Genomic DNA, 24,155 nt, shown 5'->3' on the forward strand with positions numbered 1-24,155 from the left:
ATTCTGGCTTGGCACGTGATGAACTGAAGACACTAAAATCATGTGTACTGGTTAATGAATTCGAAAAGCACTTTAACATTTGTTTCCTTCTCGATCATATAATTTCTTAATTTCACCACATGTAATCACGTTTTCCACGAAGTGAGCTTTCAGTGGTTAAAGATCTACCTGAAATTGTCTTAAATATCGAGCTAAAATGATCGTTAGCCCACATCGAATTGTAGCTCGTCTTTCCCAAAACCGAATAAAGTAAAATAAACGTAAATCGTAGTTGGAGCGGAGGAAACAGAAATAGTTTACGGGGTAATGCCTTTGTTTACTTTTTGCTCACCTTACCACAATGAAAATAAGCAAGCAGTTTTACTCAAACTGGATCCCCTTTTTTGCGTTTACTACCGCAAAGGTCTTCAGTCATACGTCGTATCATACGTGGTAAGTCATTTAGGTAATGATTCATCCACCAAAAAAAGATTCCCAGCAATATTTCATTCACAAACTCACGCACAGTTCGTTCCGTAGTGTGTTCCGGAAAGAGACCGGAAGTGCTTAAACCACGCACATGCGCACTCATTTGACCGCTGTGTTGGATATACATAATGAAGAATAACCATTCAACCATTTCCGGTCGTCGCTTTTCGGTCGAAGCTGCCTTCGTAGGTTCTTCGTAGGCAGAGCCGAGTAGGCAGAGAAGCGACGACCGGAACGCAGGGTACCATCCCAACCGCAATTCCCAACCGCAATATCGAAGTCCATGTGTCGACCAATGAATGAGACTGTTGATGACATTCATGTCAATCATGCCGACAGGGAATTTCTAAAAATATAAAAACAGCCCGTTTTCCAATACGGTTAAAACCTCCTGGGCTGGAGTACAACGAGGAGTGCCCTTGTTGTCGAGGCCCTCAGAGCTGAAAATTGAACTATCTGCCTGAACTATCTTCAAACAAACAATCAAGACGTTCAACCGATTCGTAAAATTAACAACATTCGAAGAAATTTCGTGGGGATAATATGGCCAGCTTGTATAGGTATAGTAGGAGTTTTTATTCTCTTGGTACTTGCTCGTACTTCCTATTTTACAGAACTTCTGTGGATCACATTTCCTTAACATTGCAACAGTTTGTCAAGCTGTATGTGTCCTAGTTGTGTTGTGTTGTGTTGTGTTGATGTTTGCTCAATCCAAAGGCCCGAGGTTTTTGGGTCGAAAAAAACATATCGTTTTCCAGAGATATTTTACGTGTGATCGCGAGCTCCCGGGAAAGTGTGAATAACAATGGCTGGCGTTGGAGCACTTCTAACACCAAGTCGTGAGAAAAAAAATTACAGACAAGGAACAGTATTGACTGAAATGAGAAGATGCGAGGTAATTGAACGTTACAGATTGTCACCTGAAATAACTGAGTGCGTTATTTCCAAGTTTGAAGGACCACATTGAGGCCCAACACCAGACGAAAATTATTATTTTCCGCTAGATCCGGAGGTTCAGGTGGGTAATTTCCCTTTTTTCTATGTTCTGACCACAGTCACTTTCAACGTCTTTGTGGATTCAGAGGCCCCTTTCGAGTCTGGTCAGGGATTTAACTGTTTTTAATCAGTTTTAGGTCCAGATAGCCTTACAGTACTTTGCAAGTGGAAGTTTCTTGACAGCCGTCGAAGACACCAGGGGAATCTCCAAGGCCAGGCGCGAGTCGCTGTGTTCACTCCGTTGCTCAGTGTTTTTATAAAGTGTATTGCTGGCGAGTGGATAATCTTTCCCTGATCAAGAGAAGAAATGAATGTAAGCATTGATATTAAGTGTTTTACCTTAATTTTACATAGATACTAATTGACTTGTAAAGTATTAAACTCTACTAGTATACTAGTACTGCAAACGATCATTAGAGAGCATTCCACTTTCATTTATACTATCTATTTCTTGTTTGTAATTTATTCCTAAATTCAAAAGTTTTTCCATTCGGGTAGGCCTATTCCCAAAAAACAGGGGTAAAAAGGACACATAACAGTATATTTTCGGAAAAAAATAACTTAAACTTAACCCCTCTTCCGAGGAAAGTGAATTGAAAATGCTGTTCTCTCTGCGGTCCGCATCCCGTGGTTCGTCTTTATACGAATTGACACAATGAAACAGTGATGTTCGAATAGGATTGAAGAGTTTGTTCCAAAAATGTTGATTCATATTCTGATGCACACATCTAACTGTTAATCACTTCAAGTTTTAAGAGCCGTAGTTTATTGGGTCCGCCGCCTTAACTATAGTGATTTTTTATAGGAAACTATGACCAAATTTCAGTCTGTTAGAGCTTTCCCTGAGATGATGGGGGCGATCGACGGCACGCTCTTCCCAATCGGCGCACCGGCAAAAGAGGAATACCTTTACGTTTGTCATAAGAGGTTTCATGCCATCGATCAACGAGATGGCAGTTTGCGATGAAGAAATGAGATTTACAAACCTTGTGGCCAAGTGGCATAGTTCAGTCTGACTCAGCCATCTTCAACGGGAGCGCACGGCAGATTCACATGAAAAGGAAACAGCAGCAAGGATGGGCTTTTCGAAAGAGGTACGCCCTACACAGCTACCTTCACGACCCCCTTAAACCCTGACAAAGTGTCAAGTGCAGTGGAAGAAAATTGTCAAAGGAGCCGCACGAAAACAAGGAATATGACACAAAGATCCTTTGGTAATGATTCAGAGCTCCCCCATAATGTAACTGCTTGCGACACAATAGTGCTGCGACAGTGGTACTGGATAACCTGTGTATCCTTGACAATACCCAGCTTCCAGATGGGCTTGATGTTATGGAGCTTAATGGCAGTGATGACAGGCCCATGTCTTGATCTGCACAATACTGTGAATTAGGGGTTGCCAAAAGTCAAAGACTTTAATAACCAATAAGTGTTTTCTCGAATGTAAACGCTAGTGCACATTCACTCGTGTCACTTTAATACTTTAAAACAAATTTCCACAGAACAAACAAGAAATAAATACTTTTATAGTTTTCAATTTGTTTCTCATTTTGGCATGGTTTTCAGTTCTTTTAGGTAACTAATGAGGCTCAAAGCAGTTTCAACCACAAAATATACTTCTATCACCTGTTTGCAAGGTTAGGTACCACAACGCTTATTCATGTAATAGCAGTATTCCGGTTCCTTTACATCGTCACTTGTACAGTGAGAAATAAAATGAAAATTTCATATTAATTTATCTCCTTCTTAGCTGAAATAGTTTACTTTTTCTTTGGTTCACGCCTTCATCCTTAATTATTCTCGTTAATATCTCACTTTGTTATACTATTTATTGCATATTTTCATTTTATAATTATAATAATAATCATAATAATCATAATAATAATAATAATAATAATAATAATTATTATTATTATTATTATTATATAAGTAGCCAGTCGTTTATAATTGCCTTTTCATAGAGATTTACAACTGAATTCTAAGACAAGTAAAGTCCCCATTATGACCTGTATTGTAGCATTTTTAGTATATATTTTTTGTTAAGTAATGGTAATGGTAGTGACCATTATAAATAATAATAATAATAATATTATTATTATTATTATTATTATTATTATTGACTTTGAGACAATTGAAGAAGATATTGAGTAGAAATTTTTAAGTGTTATTTTTTAATAAGTTTTGTAGTCCAAATAATTACTTTTTGAATCATAGAAATGAACACTTTTTACAGTGCGACGCACCTTACCGTGGCCACCTAACAATTTTTTACAAATTATCCACCAATCAAGGTGTGTGAATTTCATTGACAGTCACGGCTACTTGCAAAGTTCGTATGGTTGCAATTTGAACACCGTTGAATGGGTTGTTGAGTTGACGTGTTTACAGGTAGATTGTCAAGTTTGAAAGTTTGTTGCATGGCCACCACAAGGAGCATTGCACTGTAATACACCATAGGTATAAAGAATAATATTAAATATAAATTTTGTAATTTTTTTGCGAATTTGTCTAATTAGGCTTGGTTAAGATTTTTTATTTTATTATAAAATATTGTAAGTTGAATGAAAAAAATAAATTATTAGTATTTCATTATAATAATAATAATTATAATAATAATAATTATTATTATTATCATTATCATCATCATCATCATCATCATCATCATCATTATTATTATTATTATTATTATTATTATTATTAGAGTGGTTTTCAATTGAGCGTCGAAAGTAATTTATTTAGCAAATTTCTTTCAAATTGGTTTATTAGTTCACTCAGTGATTGGTTCAAAGTTCTTGCGCCACTTTTTCAACCAATCAGAAATGAAACCAAAACCAATTGTGGCTTGTGCGTGCACATTTTCCCGTGCTTTGTGTCGGCTACATGTAATTACTTCGAGTTTTGATTGATTTACTGGATTGTCTCTGTCCTTTCTGATTGGCTAAAATAATTACTTTGGTTTTGGTTTAACAACACTCAATTGAAAATCCCTCTATTATCATCATCATTATTATTATCAATAAATTATTCTTGGGTGCTGGTTACTATGACCACTAGAGAGCCCCCTTCCCCAAATCACTTACAATCATTGACAATCAGCATTAAATCAACTGACCTATACAGAGATTATTAATAAATATGATATGTGGCAAATGCTTCATATGTAACCAGTTACATTATTTCTGTTAAATGATACAGTATTGCAGAATCACAACTTGAATTAACTTTTAAAAAGACTGAAAATGTTTTGAGCCACCTCAACATAAAATAAAATACCGGTATGTGCTCTAATTGAGAAGAATAGATTGCACAGCATTTGAGCTGCAGAAGTTAAGAATTCATGTGCACCTCCTTTGCCAAACGCTGAATTATTTTCAGGAGGAATTAAAAAATATCACAAAAACAGATGGCAATTATTGGGGAAAGACCATGATTAAATCACAATGATTATCATTACCCTTTTTCTCTTTGCAATCAGAGCCTCAATTTCAAGTTCCAGTTTCTTTCTTTTCATTCTAATTAGTAACTGGTTGCCACCTCAAAGTGCTGAAAGAGCTAAGCCTAATATCTGATTGAAAAACAATAACTCCAATTAAGCATCTGAAAGAGTTTTCTTCCTCTTTTTGTTGGATGGAGCATGTCATGTACAATGTGCAAAATAGAACACAAAATAAATCAGCCACCATTCCAAATTATTACCATTGTATGAGCCCTACACTAATAGTGCAGACATGTTCAATAAACAAATGCCGACCAACAATCATTTCATAAAGGGTTCCAAATTACGTAAACATACCTATTATTTAATAAATATCCAGACTTTGACCTTAAGCCATATATGTATCAGCTTAAAGCTCATTTCGGCATGACGGTTTTACAAGCCGCAAAGTTTTAAAATGTAAATTATAAGTGATTTAGCACTATCTTTCATCAATCTCATAACTTATTAACAAGGTAAAGTCTGATGATTAAAAATTATTGTGCAAAAGTACAATCCTTTCACAGTTGACTGAATTGAAGGCTATTACACTTTGTGACAGGAAAAAAATATTATACAAGGGGGTCATTTCTTGAACGTTCCGAAACTTTTGAGGCATTTTTCAGATCACAGATCACACTGAATGCTCAAACTGACCCTTTTATCAGGCATGAAACTTAGCAATTGTTCTGTGTTGCCCTTTTAAAAGACATATTATTGCTCTTACATACGAGTGTCTTTATAGAGAAAACCATAGTTAGTAGAGTACTAACTATGAGAAAACATACTTTTAATAATTTTTTTTCTATTAACTGTAACTCCTCTCCCTAGCAAGGGAAGAGATCTTTGCATGGCTCATCATTAAGTGTTGCTGCCATCATTATCCTTCTGAATAATGAGGAAAGGGGAGATGGCAATAGTGACCATGATGAACTAGGGAAGAAGACTTTGAAGGAAAGGTTATTTAATAACATATTTTTCTCATTTACAAGGGTATAAAATGCATGAACATGGTAATATTAGTCACTTAAGCAACAAAATTAAACAGACAAAAAATAATTCACACAAAAATTAACTACTGATACAATTTTTTTTCCTTTTAAATTTTAGTTCATTAAGTGTGAGACCTTTTTCCAATATTTTCAACTCCTTTAAACATATGATTTCTTGGTTTATTATCAGCATTTGAATGCAGTTGATTTAAAGAACCTTTCAATGCAAAAAAGCAATACAATATGAATGCAATAACAAAAGCAAAATAATTACAAATACCTCAATCATTAACACAGGCTTGGCTGCACCTGGCGATGGATGACATACAGACATGTCTCTATCCATACAGTTTCTGTTAAACACAAAAAAGAAAGGTACTGTTACATTACAATATTTTCTACAACCTCTCCTCAATCCTGTCACAAATAGGTTGAAGTAAAAATGGTGTACAGTTGTGATCTACAACATTGCTGATTCAAGCATTGCACAAGAAAGAGAAGAATAAAGTCAGAATAATAATCTATAAAATCTAGATTTGCACGAATCATATCAAGTGAACACGGGTTATAAGTGTATGCAGTCATACTTTATTTTAATTTTAGATTAGTTTGTATATTTGTATGCTTGATTCTTAATTCTTGTCACAAAAACCTACTAAGAAATTGCAGTATTACCAATATCGTATATTGACCTATTAAGAAATTGCAGTTTCACCATGCAGTTAATTGCCCACATTGAATGCTTCCGTGACCAAGGACATAAGCAACTTGCCTCTCTAACATCTGGTTGAGTGTGCTGGAGCAATGGGGTTTTTGAGACCTTCACTGCATTCCTGCAATGTGATGTCATTTCACATTGTTTTAATCAAGCAATGGAAAAGATGTATCACAAAAACACATTACTGCTTATCATTGATAATTTTAATTGTTTTTATTGCTCTTCCCTTTTCATCTGGTAATTAGCTCCCATTAACAGTAACTTGTCTATTTATTTATTTAGTACAATTTAACGGCAACAACCATCTGTATTAAATATTAAACAAAAATGTAAGAAGCCATAGGGATAATCTGTAAAAGAGTAATCATACACTCCATACTAGACATATCACTGAAAAGCTGAGCTAATAAATATTACTTGGGTATAACCATAAAATTTATATAAACCAATTCTAACATTATAATATAATCTTAAAGTGGTACTATGATCAAATTTTTACCCCTTGATTTTTTGAGTGTATCACATAGAATTCCATGAAAGAACAAAAACGCCATTTACCGTTTGCAAATATCTTCATTAGTTCCGAAGATATTTAAGTTTGAAAAATGGGTAAAATATGCAAATGAGATGATTGATGACGTCATACACTCAGCCCAATATTACATTGAGTATATAAATAGAGCTACCTTGGCCAATTTACAGCGCAGACCATTGAAACTTGGTAGTATAATAGTTCTACAGGAAACACACCGATGGCTATATAAAATTATGTTCCCATGGCAACTCACTCTTTTCCAGTCCCCACCCACTTGATTTCAATATGTTAGTGATTTTCAGCTTGAAAAATGTTAAACAAGGCCACAAAGTCGTGCTAACATATTTATATGCTTGCTGGATCATGCATATGAAGTACTGTTGGCAAATATCAAAATGGAACGCCAAAGGTGGCCCGAAAAGCTCATAATATGGGGGAGGTCTGGAACCCAGTATGATGCCATGGTAACAGAACTGTTAAGCTCATATTGTGGAGAACATTTAGTAAAATCTTACTGCAAAAAATCAAAAGATATCCCTTTTCACCATATTTGAACAAAATTTGGTTGAGTGTATGACGTCATCACTTGGCTAATTTGCATATTTTAAAAACTCGAATATCTCTGGAACGAAAAGAGATATTTGAAAAAAGTAAACAGCACTTTTCTTCTCACGCAGACTACTTGTTTGTGTTTCAAAATGGCTTAGATAGGAAAGATGCGATTTTCGTCATAGTATCACTTTAAGAATTTAATATTTAACTTAAAAAACTTTTTTTAAAATCCCCCGCACTTATGATAGCAAAAAGTTCTTAACAACATGTTTAAAAGTTTACCAGAGGAGGGTCTAATCTAAGCTGTAGTAGTAAAGAATTCCATTTACGACTTACCTACAATTCTATTACCAAAGCTACGTTTAAATAAATTTAGTGGTCCTTGCAAAGTTCGACTTTCAATGTTTTTATCTTTCCCTGGCAAGTCTGCCTCTCCCTTAGTCCTTCTTTTTCACAGAGGCGGTCAGATCTTTCTAACGTTTCTTCTCGTGCAAAATTTAATTCATTTTTTTTAATCCAAATTACGAAAACAGGTCGTAACAATTGGTCGTAACAACACCGCGGTAAAACGCACTGCGCATGAGTACAAATTTAAGCTTCCGGTCCATACGCATTTCCGGTTACGTATTTAAACCCAATGTAAACGAAATAAAATTCCGTACTGCGAAGTTTGAAAACAAAAAGTAAGAGTTAGCATAAGAAAGTGGGAGAAAGGTTTGTCTCGTTGAAAAGTTTATTTTTCATTTAAGTTTCAAGCGCTTGCACCAAGGGGTTTGGTGTTTGCACCAGCAACGAAATATGAGAAAATTTCGGGCGCGTTCGCGCTCGACATGAGCAATTTTTTTTTCGTAGTTCTCCTTGTTGCGTTGGTTTGGTTGTGCGGCTCACCCGCAAAAAAGTGTGGGAAAGCCAACAAAAGCAGCCGTAAATGTGCCGGCAAAAATATTTTTTGTCAGAAGATTTAGCCAGAGCTGCCGAACTCCAAGTGGGTTCAATCAACAGTTTGCCGTCTCCATTGGGACGAAATACGGAGGAGCAACAACAGGTGCTCGGTTCTTTCTTCAAAAGGTACTTATAAAATTATCTCGTACTATTTTGGAGTGTCATTTGCATTTAATGTACCTCACATTTTTATTTTACTCTTCTTGAATACAGTACAGTGCGGACAATTACTTCACTAAAATTCATTGTTGGGGTGCAGGTAGCAAAATGCTACCTCAGGTGCTTCAGTCTAAAATTGGTATATTTTGGAAAGAAAAAAGGAAGTCACGGAAGCTGGGAAATATTATTTTGAAAAATTAATTGCCAAACGAATTTAAGGAAAAATAATAACTTTATAGACTGCAAAACAAGCACTTTATGCCACTTGACAAACTAATTTTTTTTAAGACCAAACCCATAAAATTGTACCAATAATTTTGTCAAAAATTTTGTCAAAAATTAATGCCATTTTCACAAGTGACTATTGAAATTCAGTAGTACTCCAATGTTGTCTCCACATTGAGGATTCAGGTAGAGGGGTGTCCAGGAATCCTATGATACCGACGTTTTCAAAAATTTCACCAAAAATGAACCTACTCCATTTTTCATTTAGTGGGGGGAAGATGCGTTTTGGACATCCAATTTTCAGTCTCTGGATACCAACAAACTAATCACTAATATGTCTATTTTTATCATTTTTTTTAGATCTTGCAATTTACTCGCTCACCAATTTTAAGACTACACAAGAACTTGAAAGCAGCAACACAGCAGTGGTGAAGGTCTCCAAAAAGTTCACAACCATTTCCAATTGGTGTTCCAAAGACTTAAATTTCTACTAGCAGGGAGGATTTTACTGTGAAAAAAAATTACTACAGCTACTAACACACTTTCATCACATTGTAGTGGGTTAATGTGACAACAACAAGGACAGTCAATCAAGAATAATTATTGATTTTATCTTCTAGCAATAAAAAGGAATTATTACTTTTAATTGCTGGAAGATAAAAAAACAGCAGGAGGATATAAAAGGAGGATATCAAATAATGTATCTTGAAAGATAAGAAAACTTGTTGAAGCGGATTCAGTGCCATCCTACAAAACTTTTCAGAAATTTCAACTTGGCCTAATAAATACTTCCAGTACAATAAATTATTGAACCTCTCTTTGTGGACTCGGGTAGCTTCTCAGCTGCTTCAAGAAATTTTTAATCCGCCCTTCCATCAGATTTAACTTTTAAAAAAACTGATAACTTCATATTTCTGTAGTAATAATTCTTCAAGCATGTTGAACAAGAGCATACTAACCTACATTTGAAAGGGGCATAATCCCACAATGCATTTTTCTGGATAAGACTTTACAGAAATAATTCCTGTTACCTTTCCATATGGACAAAATACTTTAACTAATAATAATATTTTAGATATAACAAGTGTGCTGAATTTTTAGCGATTGCTTTTAATAATACTTATCTTTCCTACCATTCCCAAGGATGAATAAATTAAGTTGAATACAGTAAGTGGTCACTGGTGAAGTAAACAAACTGCCCCAAGGGGACTCCCTTACAAAAATGACAGGAGTTTTTGTTGTACCTTTTTGCGGCAAAATTTGGGGATTTGTAGTGCTTGCAATGCTATGATCAATATCTGGAACTGTACATAGCAGAATTTGGTACGCCAGCAAATAACTTTTACTTCTGAATTATAAAATGCCAGTCATTTGTCACTTTAGAACTGGTTCCTTTGTAGCCGGGTTAAGATTTCGTTCGCCTATGTCCACTAAACAAGACTCTGTTACCTTCAAGGGTTGTTTTAAAAAAATTTCCAAGTACCCTGTCATTTTCAGAGGGAAGACCCCTCCTGAGCAAATTGCATCCTTATGTTTGGGTTCCCATTGATTTCATGATAAAAGCAACATTGTCCTAAAATAATATTTAAATACCATTATAGTCTTTTTAACCTAACTTTTTTGCACAGTTTACTCCTTGAGCCACCAGCTTCAACTTTGATACTTTTGAGCAGTTATAGTAATGGTGGAGGTTATTTGGTTCCGCTAAAGAATAAGAAAATCAAAGTAATAATAGCACTTTATGTTCCACTAATGAGCTGTACAGCTAAGGTCTGTCAAATTTCCATCTGAGTAACCTGACAGCTCTTACAGTACTTCTCAATGTAAACAAAAGGAATCTTGTGCACTTGAACAGTCCCAAACAGAAATGCTGTGTATTCCAAATATGGTCACATGAACTCTTCAAGGTTTGCCTGCTTCCAGAACTTCAAATCCATGAATAGTTCGAATATTTTTCCTGGGCTCCTTTAAATTGTGTACACTTTTTAATGGTTTGCCTTTAAACCTAATATTCACAATCTAATACAAATACCACTGAGGCTGACAAGACAACAATATCCTTTATTTAAACAAAACCAATATTAAAGAAATAATACATGCTTGTGGGGTTGTGTGCTAACTATAATCAAGATGCACTACAGGAAATAAAAACTTAAAACTAACTATGTAAGAGACATAGGATATGAAGTAGAAATTAATTACTATCCAAAGATCATATTGTAAATATTATAACAGGTTGATTGACAAGTCCTAAATGCTCAAAATGGTAGAGCATAAAATTATTTGAAGTCCAGCAGGACCCAAGACGAGAAGTTATGATAAAAGCTTTAAACTTTTTTCTAAAATATTTTACTACTATCAAACCCAACGAGACCTTATGCATGGGATTGTCACTGTTTCTAGCTGCAGCTCCAAATCACGTAATATATTAATAAATTTTGTCATCTAAGAAAAGAACAACATGTGGGGTGTAACCAAAGTCGTCCATGGTAATAATGTAATTCTTCATTTCAGGAACTTTAACTTTAACTTGATCCGACAACACATGACAGTCCCCTAAAACCAAATTACATCATTAATGCTTCCAAAAAACAATAGTCTAATAAAAAAATGATTTGTTACACGCAAAGAGCCACGAATCTGAATCTGTAGATATCTATATATATATAGCTCTAGTAATGTACCCACACTTCAGTTCTTCCAAACATTATTTTAACTAACACATGAATTGTGGCAGGGTCAAAAACGTGCCTTAAACACAAATTAATTGCAAATCCATAACTTGGTAACTATTTTAACGGACAAAATAATGAAATAGACGTCGACATGGATCGGTGAGTTGTGACCCCGGGGTTGTGACTGCTAAGAAGTATAATAACTTAAAGATATAATTTAACAAGAAAAGAGAATATAATAACCTTAAAAGCAGCTATTTAAAATATTTGATGTTAGGGTTACGTTCGCAATGACACAGTCACACTCAAAATCAAATTCACATCTGATCGAATCATTGATCATTCATGTTATGTAGAGGTGCCGATCGTAAGGAGTAACGCAGAAAAAAATAACCTTCACGTTGCACAATATGGGCGACCCTAAAAGCCGCGGAACGGCGGAACGGCGGAACGGCGGAATGGCGGAACGGCGGAAAATGACCCCAAATCCTAAAAGACGGAATGACGGAAAATCACCCCAAATCCTAAAAGACGGAATTATCCAAAATCGAAAATCACCCAATTTTGAAAAGGAAATTGGTCGATTGCCTCATTCATGTGAAGATGTTGTAGAAGCCTGTCCAAACTGCTAACAATTGCTGAGCCGCCGAAAGGAGCGAAGTCGAAAAACAAATATTCAAGCATCATTGCACATGGTTCCATGCATGCAGCTTTGAATTTGACGATATGTTCATTGTTAATGCCATGGAGAATTTTCGCTTCTTTAATAAAAAGGCGCTTCTCATGATCGTCCTCGCTCAGTAGCTTTTTTATAACTACCTTCTCACCATGCTGGTTCCTTGCGACAAAAACCAAACCAAATGAACCGCGGCCGATAGGCTCCTCTTTTTCCCGCAAATTCCCCCATTGAAATAGTGGCAAACCATGGCTCACCAGAGATTTGTCTGCATTAGACTTCCCTTTCAGGGAGGGCAATTTAAAGGTCATACTCAGTGCATACTAGCCCACACAGAGTCGACGATTTGCGTCTTGTCGCTTTCGTCGCAAATTTCATCTCCACGTGGCGACGTGTTGTCGCTAGCTGTCAAATCTGTCTCGCGCTTGACATATCCCAGATGTTATGTTAAAAATAATTTTATTGGATTCCCACTGAATTGAGATATATTTGAAGGAAAATACCTGCGAACACTACTTTCTGTCTCTGTGGTTTTATGGTAATTTTTCGACAATCTGTGGCTTTTAGGAATTAACTCGCTTTTCTTATTGATCAAGCCGAAACCAACAGTGGAATTGCACGCATTTTAGACATCCTATTCAAGTGATAACTATTGATGAACGGCTCCAACGATTAGATATCTACAAGAGCCGTGGTCTGTCCTCTTGTCTACCCAGCGTGACGGAGTGACGGCGTGACACAAGTAATACGAGAATTGATAGTAAAAATCTGAAGGATAACCAATTTTTAACAACAACAAAAGAATTATTTTACACGGGAAGGGGGTCTCGCAAACCCGTACCTTTTTTCCCTTTTAGGATTTCGGGTGATTTTCCGTCATTCCGTCTTTTAGGATTTGGGGTCATTTTCCGCCGTTCCGTCTTTTAGGATTTCGGGTGATTTTCCGTCATTCCGTCTTTTAGGATTTGGGGTCATTTTCCGCCGTTCCGCCATTCCGCCGTTCCGCTGTTCCGCCGTTCCGTCATTCCGGCTTTTAGGGTCGCCCGCACAATATTGCCATTTCCCTGCCACAAGCCAATTCACACATGAACGGAAACCTTGGGAATCCCTCTTTCTGCACATTACAGTAACTTTTTGTACCCGATGGCAACTAACTTTCTACATTAAAAATTGCGCAAAAAACTTACCTGTGTCGCAGCTCTTTTCCCACGAAATAAAATTTTCCAGGAGCAAGTTTTCTGAGGATACTAATTAGATTGGACTTGCAAACGTTTTACACAACATAGACGTTCTCAAAGAATACATTCTATTTGAAACTGGCGTTCAAACTAGCCTTGATCGCTCTAAAAAGAACGTAAACCAACAAGGTACCGATTCTCAAACGGCAGCCATATTGCGCGACTCATGCGGAGACATTTTCGCCAGTGAAGCAAACCGGATTTATAACATGCGGTGGGGCAACCAAAGCGATGGGAGCTGTGTTTAAGGTTTCAGTGTGGAACTTTTAATATCGTTCGCCGATTTAGAAACTCGAACATGACCCCAGGCAGGTATTTGGGGACGAGTCTGGGATTTGATTTGCTCTGCCCAACTATCGGTACACTTGCGTAGGTTTGCGCTCACCGTATGGAGGCTCAGTGAACCGTTGACCAGCCGTGTCAAAATTGGTTGTTAGCGAGCCTCGAAGGAGTTTGAAAATTTGAATATTTTTCGCAGTTTCTCAGCGATGGATACTCGCTGGACCTTGAAACTTGGTCAAGGGGAAGTAAATTTATCCGTGTAGCCATCGCCGGAGTTTGAGCGTGACTGATGCCGGAGAAGTGTGAATTTTTTCGGTGAGATCTGAGGTAAGTTAGAAATTAGTTTCCAGCCTTTCCTTTATTCCCGGCATGTGCAATCGATAAAAACCGATATCGGAAAACCGTTCGATAAATCGATATCAATCGATAATTTTTAATTAATCGATATCGACTTTATCGATCAATCGATAGAAATCGATACTCACAGTCTTCCGCGTATTTAACGATATCGATTTTATCGATTAATCGATTTTAACGAAGTATCAAAAACCATACACAATAACACTGCTACTATGTGGACAGCGTTTTAATTTAATATAAAACAATGAACAGAAACATTAAGCAACCAAGGATTTATTTCATTCAGTCAACACATTAACTTCATTCTTTGTTTTTTCTTTTGTTTCTTTGGTTCTGGAACCATGTTTTAACCTAACCTTTACTTCGTTTTACTTATTTATAGAATGATTTTAGCTCTGATTTGTAGAATGATTTTTGCGGCGGCGAGGGTTTTGCTGACAAAACATTTACTGGAGACAATGTCTAGCATTACAACTACGCAGCTTCGTACTTCGTAGTACATGTATTTGTAGGATGTCATTACGACATTTAGCTTGAACAGTTTCTGAGTAAATACAAAAAGCGGTTATGTTATGTTGCGTTTCCCCGTTGAATCATGCCAGGGAATCGTGTTAATATTATTTGATTATCAGTATTCATTCAATTATCGATTTGTTAAATAAATCTTTAAATTCGTCCTACTTGATTCATTGAATCGTAAGAGTGTTTTTATGGAAGATTTGATACATTTTAGAAATTCGATAAAATCGATAACATTAATTTAAAAATCGATAATTATCGATTACTCACAACGTGTCCTTTTATCGATTTTAATCGATTTCCGATACAATTTACTAATTTTTATCGATTGTTATCGAATGTTATCGATTATCGGTTTTATCGATTGCACATGCCGGGTTTATTTAGGGAAGAGTGGCGACTCGGGAATTTGAGAAGTCGCTTAAATCGCATTCAATCAGGCAAAAAACCACACAAAAAGCAAGAAATTCACCATGACAATAAAGTACGGCTTTTTTATTGAGAACTTTTGCGGGTAAATATCTTTTTCAGTCTGTTATCAAGATTCCCATACAAATCCTTATAATTGTTTACCTTCCGACTCTGGGCCGCCTGTGTCGCAAGTTGATAGTTTACGACTACATCATAGACACTCTTATTCTTCGGCCATTTCAACTTGAGTAAAAATAGCAAACAAATTGCGGTTATAAACATAACGAGAAAACGCATGTTGTAAAACTTATATGAACTTGACGTTTCGCATGCTCCAACATACATCTTCAAAACCAGCGCTTAATGAGAATGTTGGCAGTGAGAAACTTCTTCTCTACTAGCCATTTATATATTTTTTCAAGCAGATTTAACTAGGTTTGTTTAATTTCATTTTTTTATTGTCATTACTTTCCTTATTTGGTATTAGTCTTCGTGTTTAATTCATTTGTACTTTAGGCCATTACTTCTGAAGATGTATGTTGGAGCATACGAAAGTCAAGTTCATAAAAGTTTTACAACATGCGTTTTCTCGTTATGTTTATAACCGCAGTTTGTTTGTTATTTTTACACAAGTTAACGACTATTCACCGAAGTGGAGGTGGTTATTGGCGAGGCGGCGAGGTAAATATCCACCACTAGCCACAGAAACTGAGGTGAATTGTTGCGTTCAACGCTATCCACTGTTTTAGTATATACTAATAACTGTCACACTCCCGAGACTTAACTTCTAAGAACCCGTCCACATAGAGGTGGGGCATCCCTGGTTAATGAGGTACCTTGCCTACCCGTACTCACAAAAAGCGAGAGCAGGCCTTCACATGCACCATTTATAGCCCCGGTTCGCTATCGCTGGGGTGAGGTTTCCAAATGGTATCGCGTGCTCGCTAAGGACGAACACAAACAAAGAACACGTTTTGGCGGTAAACACGATTTCCATTTCATTGGCATCTTTAGCGGTAGCTTTCCAGTTATGTGGTTTATCGGGCACCATACAGTCGATGCCAGTTTTGTCATATTCTTCCGGATTTTCTTCAAGGAAACTGTTCCCCTCGACGCTTTAAAGTAAATTCGACGCAAAAGCTCGCCAGGCCTGTAGCGGCTGGCTGCCATATTCTTTTGGCAGGCTTTGGCATAATGTTCAAACTAAAGATTAATGCCCGGATTAACATCACCCCAGTCAGGCGGGGTACCTTACCTTCAGCATTCACATGGAGAAAACCGCTCACCCCACCCTAAGCGGGTTACCCGTCCCGGCTGACCGGGAAACGAGACAGTAGTGTCTCCCAAATTTTTAAACTAGACGTCGCTAATAGAGAAAAGATACTTAGCAATGTGCTGTGTGAAGACAAGTTAAAAGGGAAAACAGCTCACTTCTGGTTGTCGTCCGCATCTCAAAAAACGCGCGTGGCTTAGCTACCCAACACCGCAGACAGACGCGCTGAGGTGCACGCTTGCGTAATACCATTAGGTAGCTCTAAGAAGCCTTCATAATTCTTTTCCAGTTAATCCGTGAGCTTGCTCACGGGAGAATTTCATTTTATTTCACAGTCTCTCTGATCTTGTGAATCTACCTGACGAAGGTTTCATCATAACTGAGGGAGAGGATGGTGGACACTCTACAGAACCGATCCTCCCTGCTGAGACAGCTACTTATCAGACCAGCAGCTTGAACCACACTAGAGCAAATGCTGCCGCGGACTCGATTTACTTTGGTGATGGAGGCGCTTGGCAGGCGACGGAACAAAGCCAACTCATGGGGGCAGGTGCCAACCAAGCCAACGGGCTAAGTGACGCTGCTGTGGGAGGAGCTGTGCGGAATCAACCCAGTGAGCCTATTGAAGGGCCAAACAACGGGCTTTGGCAGAGTCGCACTGCTGAGAGTGGCGGAGGAATAAGTGACTGGCACCTGGCTAACATCACTGTTGACCAAACCAGCGGAAGGGACTATTCTGTTATGGGGCGTGGCGCCCATCACGTTATCCATAATGGACACGCAGCATCGGAGAATGTATACAGTGTGGTGTACTCTGGTGAAGGTACCCAGCAGATCAACGGATTATCTGGAAGCCACGAAGAAGAGCCTGTTGCTGAAGAGGCCAATGGATCAGGGGACCACAGAGTAGGACGTGCCCGACAGGCGAGTGGTAGGAGCTACGTCGATAACGCTAGTGGAATCAGTTATCGCCGCAATGGAACAGTTGCAGGAGACGATCTGCCCTACCCAATCCGAGAAGATGTGACATGTTTGCCTGTGCAGGAAAAAGCTAGCAGTCTGATTGCAATGCCATGTTTTCGGTCGGTTAGCCATGTAACAACACATTGCCCGGTTTCAAATGCAGAGAGGACAGCCCTTTGCTATCAGCAGCTGAGGAGTTTTGATTGGCCACCCAACTTGATCTCTTCCACTGGAAGACTGGCAATGGAGCATACATGCACCGATGAGGAGATAAGAAATTGGAAACAGAAGCTAACGAGGCAAGTGGCGCGAATAAATTATCCTTAGCAAATATGAAGCAATTGAAACTGTTAAATTCATGGTACTACCGAAAATGCAACTGGTTGCCATGGATTAAATTTCTCTTTTTACACTGTGCGTGCAGTTCCATTCCATATGCATATGTTCCATTTTTCTCTGAGTCTGACCTTGCTTGTCCTAACGTTAGGTATTAATTCAGCGGACCAGAGTTATCAAAACCAAGTCATTCCTCCCCTGGAAAATATAATTTATTTATCGGGTTGTGCTATCCCGTTCTATTTCAAGCAGTTAACGACAACTCGAAGACAGTACCCAGAGTTTTTAATGACACCAGTCTTGAACTAAATCTCGCAACTGACCATGTAGTCAAGCTAAAGGAGAAGAATGGAGATCTGAAATATAAGTGTTACATTAAACAAGTAGTAAAGTTACATGAAAGGGCAAGTTAATATAAAAATGGGGGGATTTGCAACTGATTCAGATTCTTGTTATTCCAAGGGTTAACTGCTCACCATTGGATGAGTCACTATCTATCCGGGGCCGATAACTCAATCAGTCTTCAATGATCTCGTCTCAATGATAGACAGTTACTCTTCTGGCGCTATCCATTCTTTATTTTGAACAGCCAAAGCCTGGTCTTAATTTATTTTGCATTTTTTCATGGAATCGTATTCGGAAAGTGCGCTTGTAGGATATGTGCGAAACTCATCACCTCGAAGAACTAAGGCTTGGTGAATAGAATCCGTCAGTTCTCAAGATGAATCCGTTAATTGGTGATTCTCATGTTACTTAGGTTGAATACGCACTCAGATGAATTGAAGAAACTAGTCTTGTTTTGGAGCGTAAATAATGCCTTGAAAAAATTAGGGTTACCATTAGTTTTGGTTATTATACATGGATATCAATTGACTTATTATGGAAAAGTAAATAATGAATGCGCATGTTCGTCGTTGTAGTGTATTAGTGAAGACTCAGGACTATAGATATGGCAGGTCTGAGTTCGAGTACAAGTAAGTTCATAGTACAGTTCTTTGTTCCCTTACTATATTGTAATGTTAAGGCTGAATGGATAAATGTATGAATTTGAGAAACCGATAAGATTATACGAAACATTAAGATGTGTTGAGATGTGTGAGACACAGCTTGAGGGAAGGTATAGGTGTTTTTCTTCCTTTTGGGGGAGTTGATAGCTGCTTTAAACTAGGTGGAGTGCATATTCAACCTAGGTAAAATGATTATCACCAATTTGACCTACGTAAAAACGGATTCAACCTGAGCTCGGATTTGACCGACAACATGGACACCCAAAGATGTCAAAGTGTGATAAGATCATCCTTTTATCTATTATTTATTTTATTTATTTATTCTTTTAACGCTTGGTAAATTACTTGCAGGACAAATCCACAAACAGCAGCCATGAAAAGGAGTATTTCAGGTGGCACGTTTTTTATCATGGAAATTGGAGAAGTTTCTCAACATTTCCGATTTGAAACACCTATCCTTAGTGATGCGGTGTACAGTTATCGTTTTGAAAGGTTGATGGGCATCAGAATCTATCCCAACGGCGTCGGCAGTGGAAGGGGAACCCATGTGGCACTTTTCATTCATATGATGGAAAGCGCCTTTGACGATCTCTTAGATTGGCCTTATGCTGGAACAGTCACTGTTAGCGTTCAAGATAGGAGTGGTTCCACAGCCCGAAGCGACATCAGTCGGATCATACAAGCCAATCCTTACTTGTCGACCTTCCAAAAGCCTGATGAAACCATTTGCCGCACCGGGTATGGCTATGAAAGGTTCGCTCGAATCGAAGAGTTCTTTGGTCCTCGATATGTGAAGGACGATAAGTTGTTGTTGAAAATAGAGTTTTCAGGGTAATTCAGTATAATATTTCTCTGAAAGAGTCTTTATTTTTGTTATTGATTGCACGAACGTAGTGCCTAAAACAATACAAATGACGGTGAAAAGATAATGCTATTTTAACTGCTTAAATAGTAGAATTGGTTCATACTTTTGAGATATGCTTACATAGAGAGTCTCACGTAGTTATACCCAACCTTTTTTTAAAGAAAACTGTTGCCCAAAAAATAGAGTTAAAATAGTGCAACGTGATATAGGTAAAAGTCAGCTACGAGCCTAGAAAGCCCATCAGGCCGGCGCTTATCTCCAGTTTTTGTAGCATGAAGCGACTAGGAGTATTTATACTCCCCCCTGGATGGGATTCTAGTCCATCGCAGGGTACATGCGCTATAGGGACCGAAGCATTTCCTAATGCCATAATTGTCCATTTCACATGGTTAATTTGGCAGCGGCTATACATGTAGCCTGGCTACAAAAACTACTTGAGTAACATCATTCATCTTAACTTTACTTGTTTTGCAATTTGTAGAGGGATAATATGATCCCTGGCATTTTTGACTTTCTAGTCATTTCAGGGAATCGCTACTCTCAAATAACTTGTACTAATTAACATTTTTGTAAATATTAACCTTCACATAGTACGGGTACGATAAACTGTATTGTTGTTGCAGTAACAAATAATTTAAATTGGGACGTATACTAAACATGAACCCCGGGTCCATGGACCACCCCTGTGGACCCGATCCATGGACCAACCAATGGGCGCGGTCCATGGACTACCCCTGTGGACCACCACTCATTTTTTATTGTAAAGTTACAAGAATAAAAATCTTTAGACGAAAGAAAGAAGTGTTCCTCGCACTCATCTGGACAATTGAAGCAGGAACCCATGACTAGGAGCGAAAACCTCAGATACTAAGGGTAAGTTTCTTTGTGAGGATGATCCGAAAAAGGATCATTGATACAAGATCACTTTGTTCACGTTGCATTAAAGGAACCGAAGAATCCACTCTGGGGTTCCTTTTATGCACCATGATCCAAGTGATGTTGGATCAATGATCCCTTTTTCGGATCATCCCAAAGAAACGCACCCTAAGTCTATTTCACGGTATTTTTACAGACCGATCTATTTTTAGACTACCTTTTCCGCCAAAGAAAGTTCCAGTTCGCTGACCCTATGACGTCAAGTTGGTTTCTTGTGATGTGTCATCGGGCTCGTTCGCAAGAAATTCAATCCAAAAAATAGATTGTTGTTTGTAAAAATGTCGTGACAGGAACATGGTGCTGTGGTTCATTATGGGCTTCTGATTTAAGCAATTGTCTTTAAAAGGCACGTTTACCACCTACTTGGTGGATCCAAAGGAATTTCGTCTTCAAATATACATCTAGTTCTTCACCGCAACAAATTGACGTGCTCGTAGCTTCATAGCTCAGTTGGTAGAGGATTGCACCAGCATCGTAGAGGGTCATTGGTTTCCAATCCCGTTGAAGCCACCTGAATTTTTCAGGTGTTGATAAGAGACAATTGCCAGATAAGTGAGAGGATAATTTTCCTCTTTCGTCTAAACAAGATTTTTATGCTTGTAACTTTACAAAATGAGGAGTGGTGGTCCACAGGGGTAGTCCACAGACCCGGGCTCCATGAAGTGCTCCATTGACCGGGTCCACAGGGGTGGTCCACGGACCAGAGGTCTATCTTTGTACACATCCTTTAAATTGGATCTTTTGGATTTTCTCCCGTACGAACTGATGAGTTTTTCACATAGTTTGAAATCATTGTATTACTAGCAAATGAAGTTTCCCGTGCTTTTCTGCTTGATTTCCATATTCATCTTAAAGGGGCTAGGTCATGCTATTTTAGGTAATTTTGTTTAATTTTGTTAATTACATGTATGAGCTCTAAACATCCAATTGGCAGAGCCAGAGTCTTTCATTTGCAAAATCACAGCCACATAACAACTGAGAATGATTTTCCAGCTGTGTAAATGACATTTTGATATAGACTGATCGAAATTTGAAACAAGGTGGGCCGACATTTTTCAAATTTACCCAAATTCAATCCATTTCAATCCTCTCCATTTTTGTCCATCCATATCCCTTCCTGGCTTCCCTGTGTTTTGTTAGAGTTCTCTATAGTTTTGAACAGTTATTTTGATATTTTAGTTAATTCTATGACCATTCGATCAGTGCTGAAATTGCCTAAAATTGCGTGACCTAGCCCCTTTAACTGTATTTGTATACCGCGTCATTAAGGTGTAGATTTATAGGATAGCATTTATATTGGGTCTTTTCCGATATTTTGCCCGGAAAGAATAATTTTTTAAATGTAGTTTTATAGGTTTTTGGTCATCTAGTTGGCCAGTGAAATTTCGATAAAGCCTACAATTTTTTGGTGTTTTTTAGTAGAGATTTTATTTTTTATATCTTATTTATCCTTTTTCGTTGTTCGAGCACATTTGTGCGCACTTGATGTAATTTTTTTTTGCAATAAACTGGTAATTTCATTAAAACAATTAAGTGATTCACGGTGCGGAGTAAATCCATTTAAAAGACCCTTTCTTGAGCAGCGCCACACCTTCGTGTTTCCCAAAACGCCCCCATTCAGCATTGTGCTGAACTAAATGTCGAGGGCTTTTGAAAAGGTTGTTTGATATGTTGGAAATACAGAGCTTGAATGCTGAAAGAGTGTAGACGCAAATTGAAACTGATTTAAAGTTTCATACAATGTGTGTTCAATATTCCCTTCGTTCGTTATATACATCTTATTCGATGGTTTAACATATAATACGCGCGGATATTTTTGCGTAGTATACTTCCGAGCCCCGCAGGGGCGAGAACAAAAACGAGCAAGGACAAAATGTCCACGAGTATTATATGTTAACCATTGAATAAGAGATTTATTATTCCACTACAAAAACGGTGTTATTTTGCTTCAATTTTATTTGGTAAGAGTTTTTTGAAAAAAATGCATCATCTGTCCTTCAGGGCGCGTGCAAACGATGTAAACAGTACAAAAGGTTAGTAGAAGATCTTTATTTGATTGGATAAACAAAATGACGAGTGACAAGTGATCACCATCTGGATTCTCAGCCTTTGCATCGTGTTGAAAACAACTTCTTTCATTGAAAAACTCCCGTTCGGTCCGTATTTGCTCTGTTGTAAACCGGTCAAATCGGGACACTACATTGTATGACCGTCTCATATTTTGCGCCTCTTGACCAAATATAGTAAAATGGCGTAATAGTGGAATAATAAATTTACTTATTGACTGAGTGGAAGGGCTGGGAAAATATTTGGCCCAAGGTCATGGCGTATGGACCGAGCGGACTCTTTCCGAGGCCGAGTATGAAAGATAGAGGCTCTTTTTGATAGGCTCCTGTCCCTTTTGACAATCATCCGCTTTCAGATATTCGAGAGGTTTGGCATCGCGTTATGACAAACAGCAGGATGAAACTTGAGTTTATCATCGTCATCATCGTTATCACCATTTTTGCGTCATCTTCATCATTTTCATTATCATAGTTGACGTCATTTTCATTATCATTATCATCGCCATCACTATCACCATATGTGGTTTGCAATTAATCACTAGAGAAACATTAACAGACAACAATGATCAGGAACGCACCAAGGGTAGCCTCTAGCTCCACTAATTCCTTGAGTCAACCCTTTCCCGAGTAAATTTATTACAAGGAACAGGTTTTTCCGGCGAGATGTATCATATTTTCATTGACGCTGAAATAGCTCTGTTTTGATTGGCCTTTACAACAGTCGGTATGCTGAATCTCCCAAGGGAGGCGTTCTGTACATAAATCTACTGCGGAAAGGTTTGACTCCTACGTCAAGTATGGGAGATAGAGGCTCCCCTTGATGCGCTCCTGGAATGATGTAACTTTTACAATCGCTGATCTACGGACAAAAAGAGATTATGATAATGGTGATGACGTAACATGAAAATCACCTCCACCTGTATTGTCACCACGAGTATCTTGTTTGACTCAACCTAACCTCGCTCCCAGGCTCTCTAAGATCCTGGCAACGAGGTTGGGCACAACCGAAAACATTAGGTTAGAATCACTTATCTTCCTCTACACACACGATTCGAGGGTACCATTAATTTGGGGAAGACATTTTCCCCTCTACGAGATACAAGCAAGGAAGACTTTTTTCCAAAAAATCTGGCGTTAATTGTTTACTTTCAAAGAACGAAAAGAAACATGCCGCACGTGCGACGCGATCGTGTTTCCTCATTAAGCCATTGTTTCAGTTAATATTTGGAACCTATAACTAAATAATTTTGCAGTCCTGTGCCCTTAATGCTCTACGGGTTCACCTGCGTAGTATTTTATTCTATGGGATTTACATGGTTTCTGCAAACGTTTGGTCGTGGCCGTTACGGGTACATTACGAAGGCTTGAAGAACGTTGAACCAATTACTGATAGACTATGCAAATATACTGCATATCTACCGCATCAAAGTCCATTGTGTTTCTAAAAAAATTGAGAGAAATGGCGTGCACGATCAAACCACGTGAC

General features: G+C 37.9%; 1 protein-coding gene and 1 long non-coding RNA gene across 2 annotated transcripts; one reads left to right on the forward strand and one right to left on the reverse strand.

The window, feature by feature from the left end:
* Nucleotides 1–734: 734 nt before the first annotated feature.
* LOC138035462 (uncharacterized) lies at nt 735–8,271 on the reverse strand. The gene is made up of 5 exons (XR_011129592.1): nt 8,073–8,271; nt 6,704–6,764; nt 6,212–6,284; nt 2,451–2,489; nt 735–1,755 (listed from the first exon to the last, which is right to left on the reverse strand). It is a non-coding gene; the product is annotated as an uncharacterized lncRNA (long non-coding RNA).
* A 7,779-nt stretch (nt 8,272–16,050) lies between these two features.
* LOC138035465 (uncharacterized) lies at nt 16,051–21,182 on the forward strand. The gene is made up of 3 exons (XM_068882143.1): nt 16,051–16,055; nt 16,832–17,758; nt 19,154–21,182. Exons 1-3 carry the CDS (start codon nt 16,051–16,053, stop codon nt 19,635–19,637), a joined length of 1,416 nt encoding a protein of 471 aa, XP_068738244.1. The 3' UTR covers nt 19,638–21,182.
* The last annotated feature ends 2,973 nt before the right edge of the window (nt 21,183–24,155 follow it).

Source organism: Montipora capricornis, unplaced genomic scaffold (genome assembly GCF_036669925.1).
Source record: "Montipora capricornis isolate CH-2021 unplaced genomic scaffold, ASM3666992v2 scaffold_4, whole genome shotgun sequence".
In the NCBI taxonomy this organism is placed as follows: domain Eukaryota; kingdom Metazoa; phylum Cnidaria; class Anthozoa; order Scleractinia; family Acroporidae; genus Montipora; species Montipora capricornis.

Bases quoted from the DNA above. Each gene is read 5' to 3' on its own strand.
- LOC138035465 (XM_068882143.1), top strand. The intron at 17,759-19,153 runs GCAAGTGGCGCG...AATTACTTGCAG, and splicing joins TGGAAACAGAAGCTAACGAG to GACAAATCCACAAACAGCAG.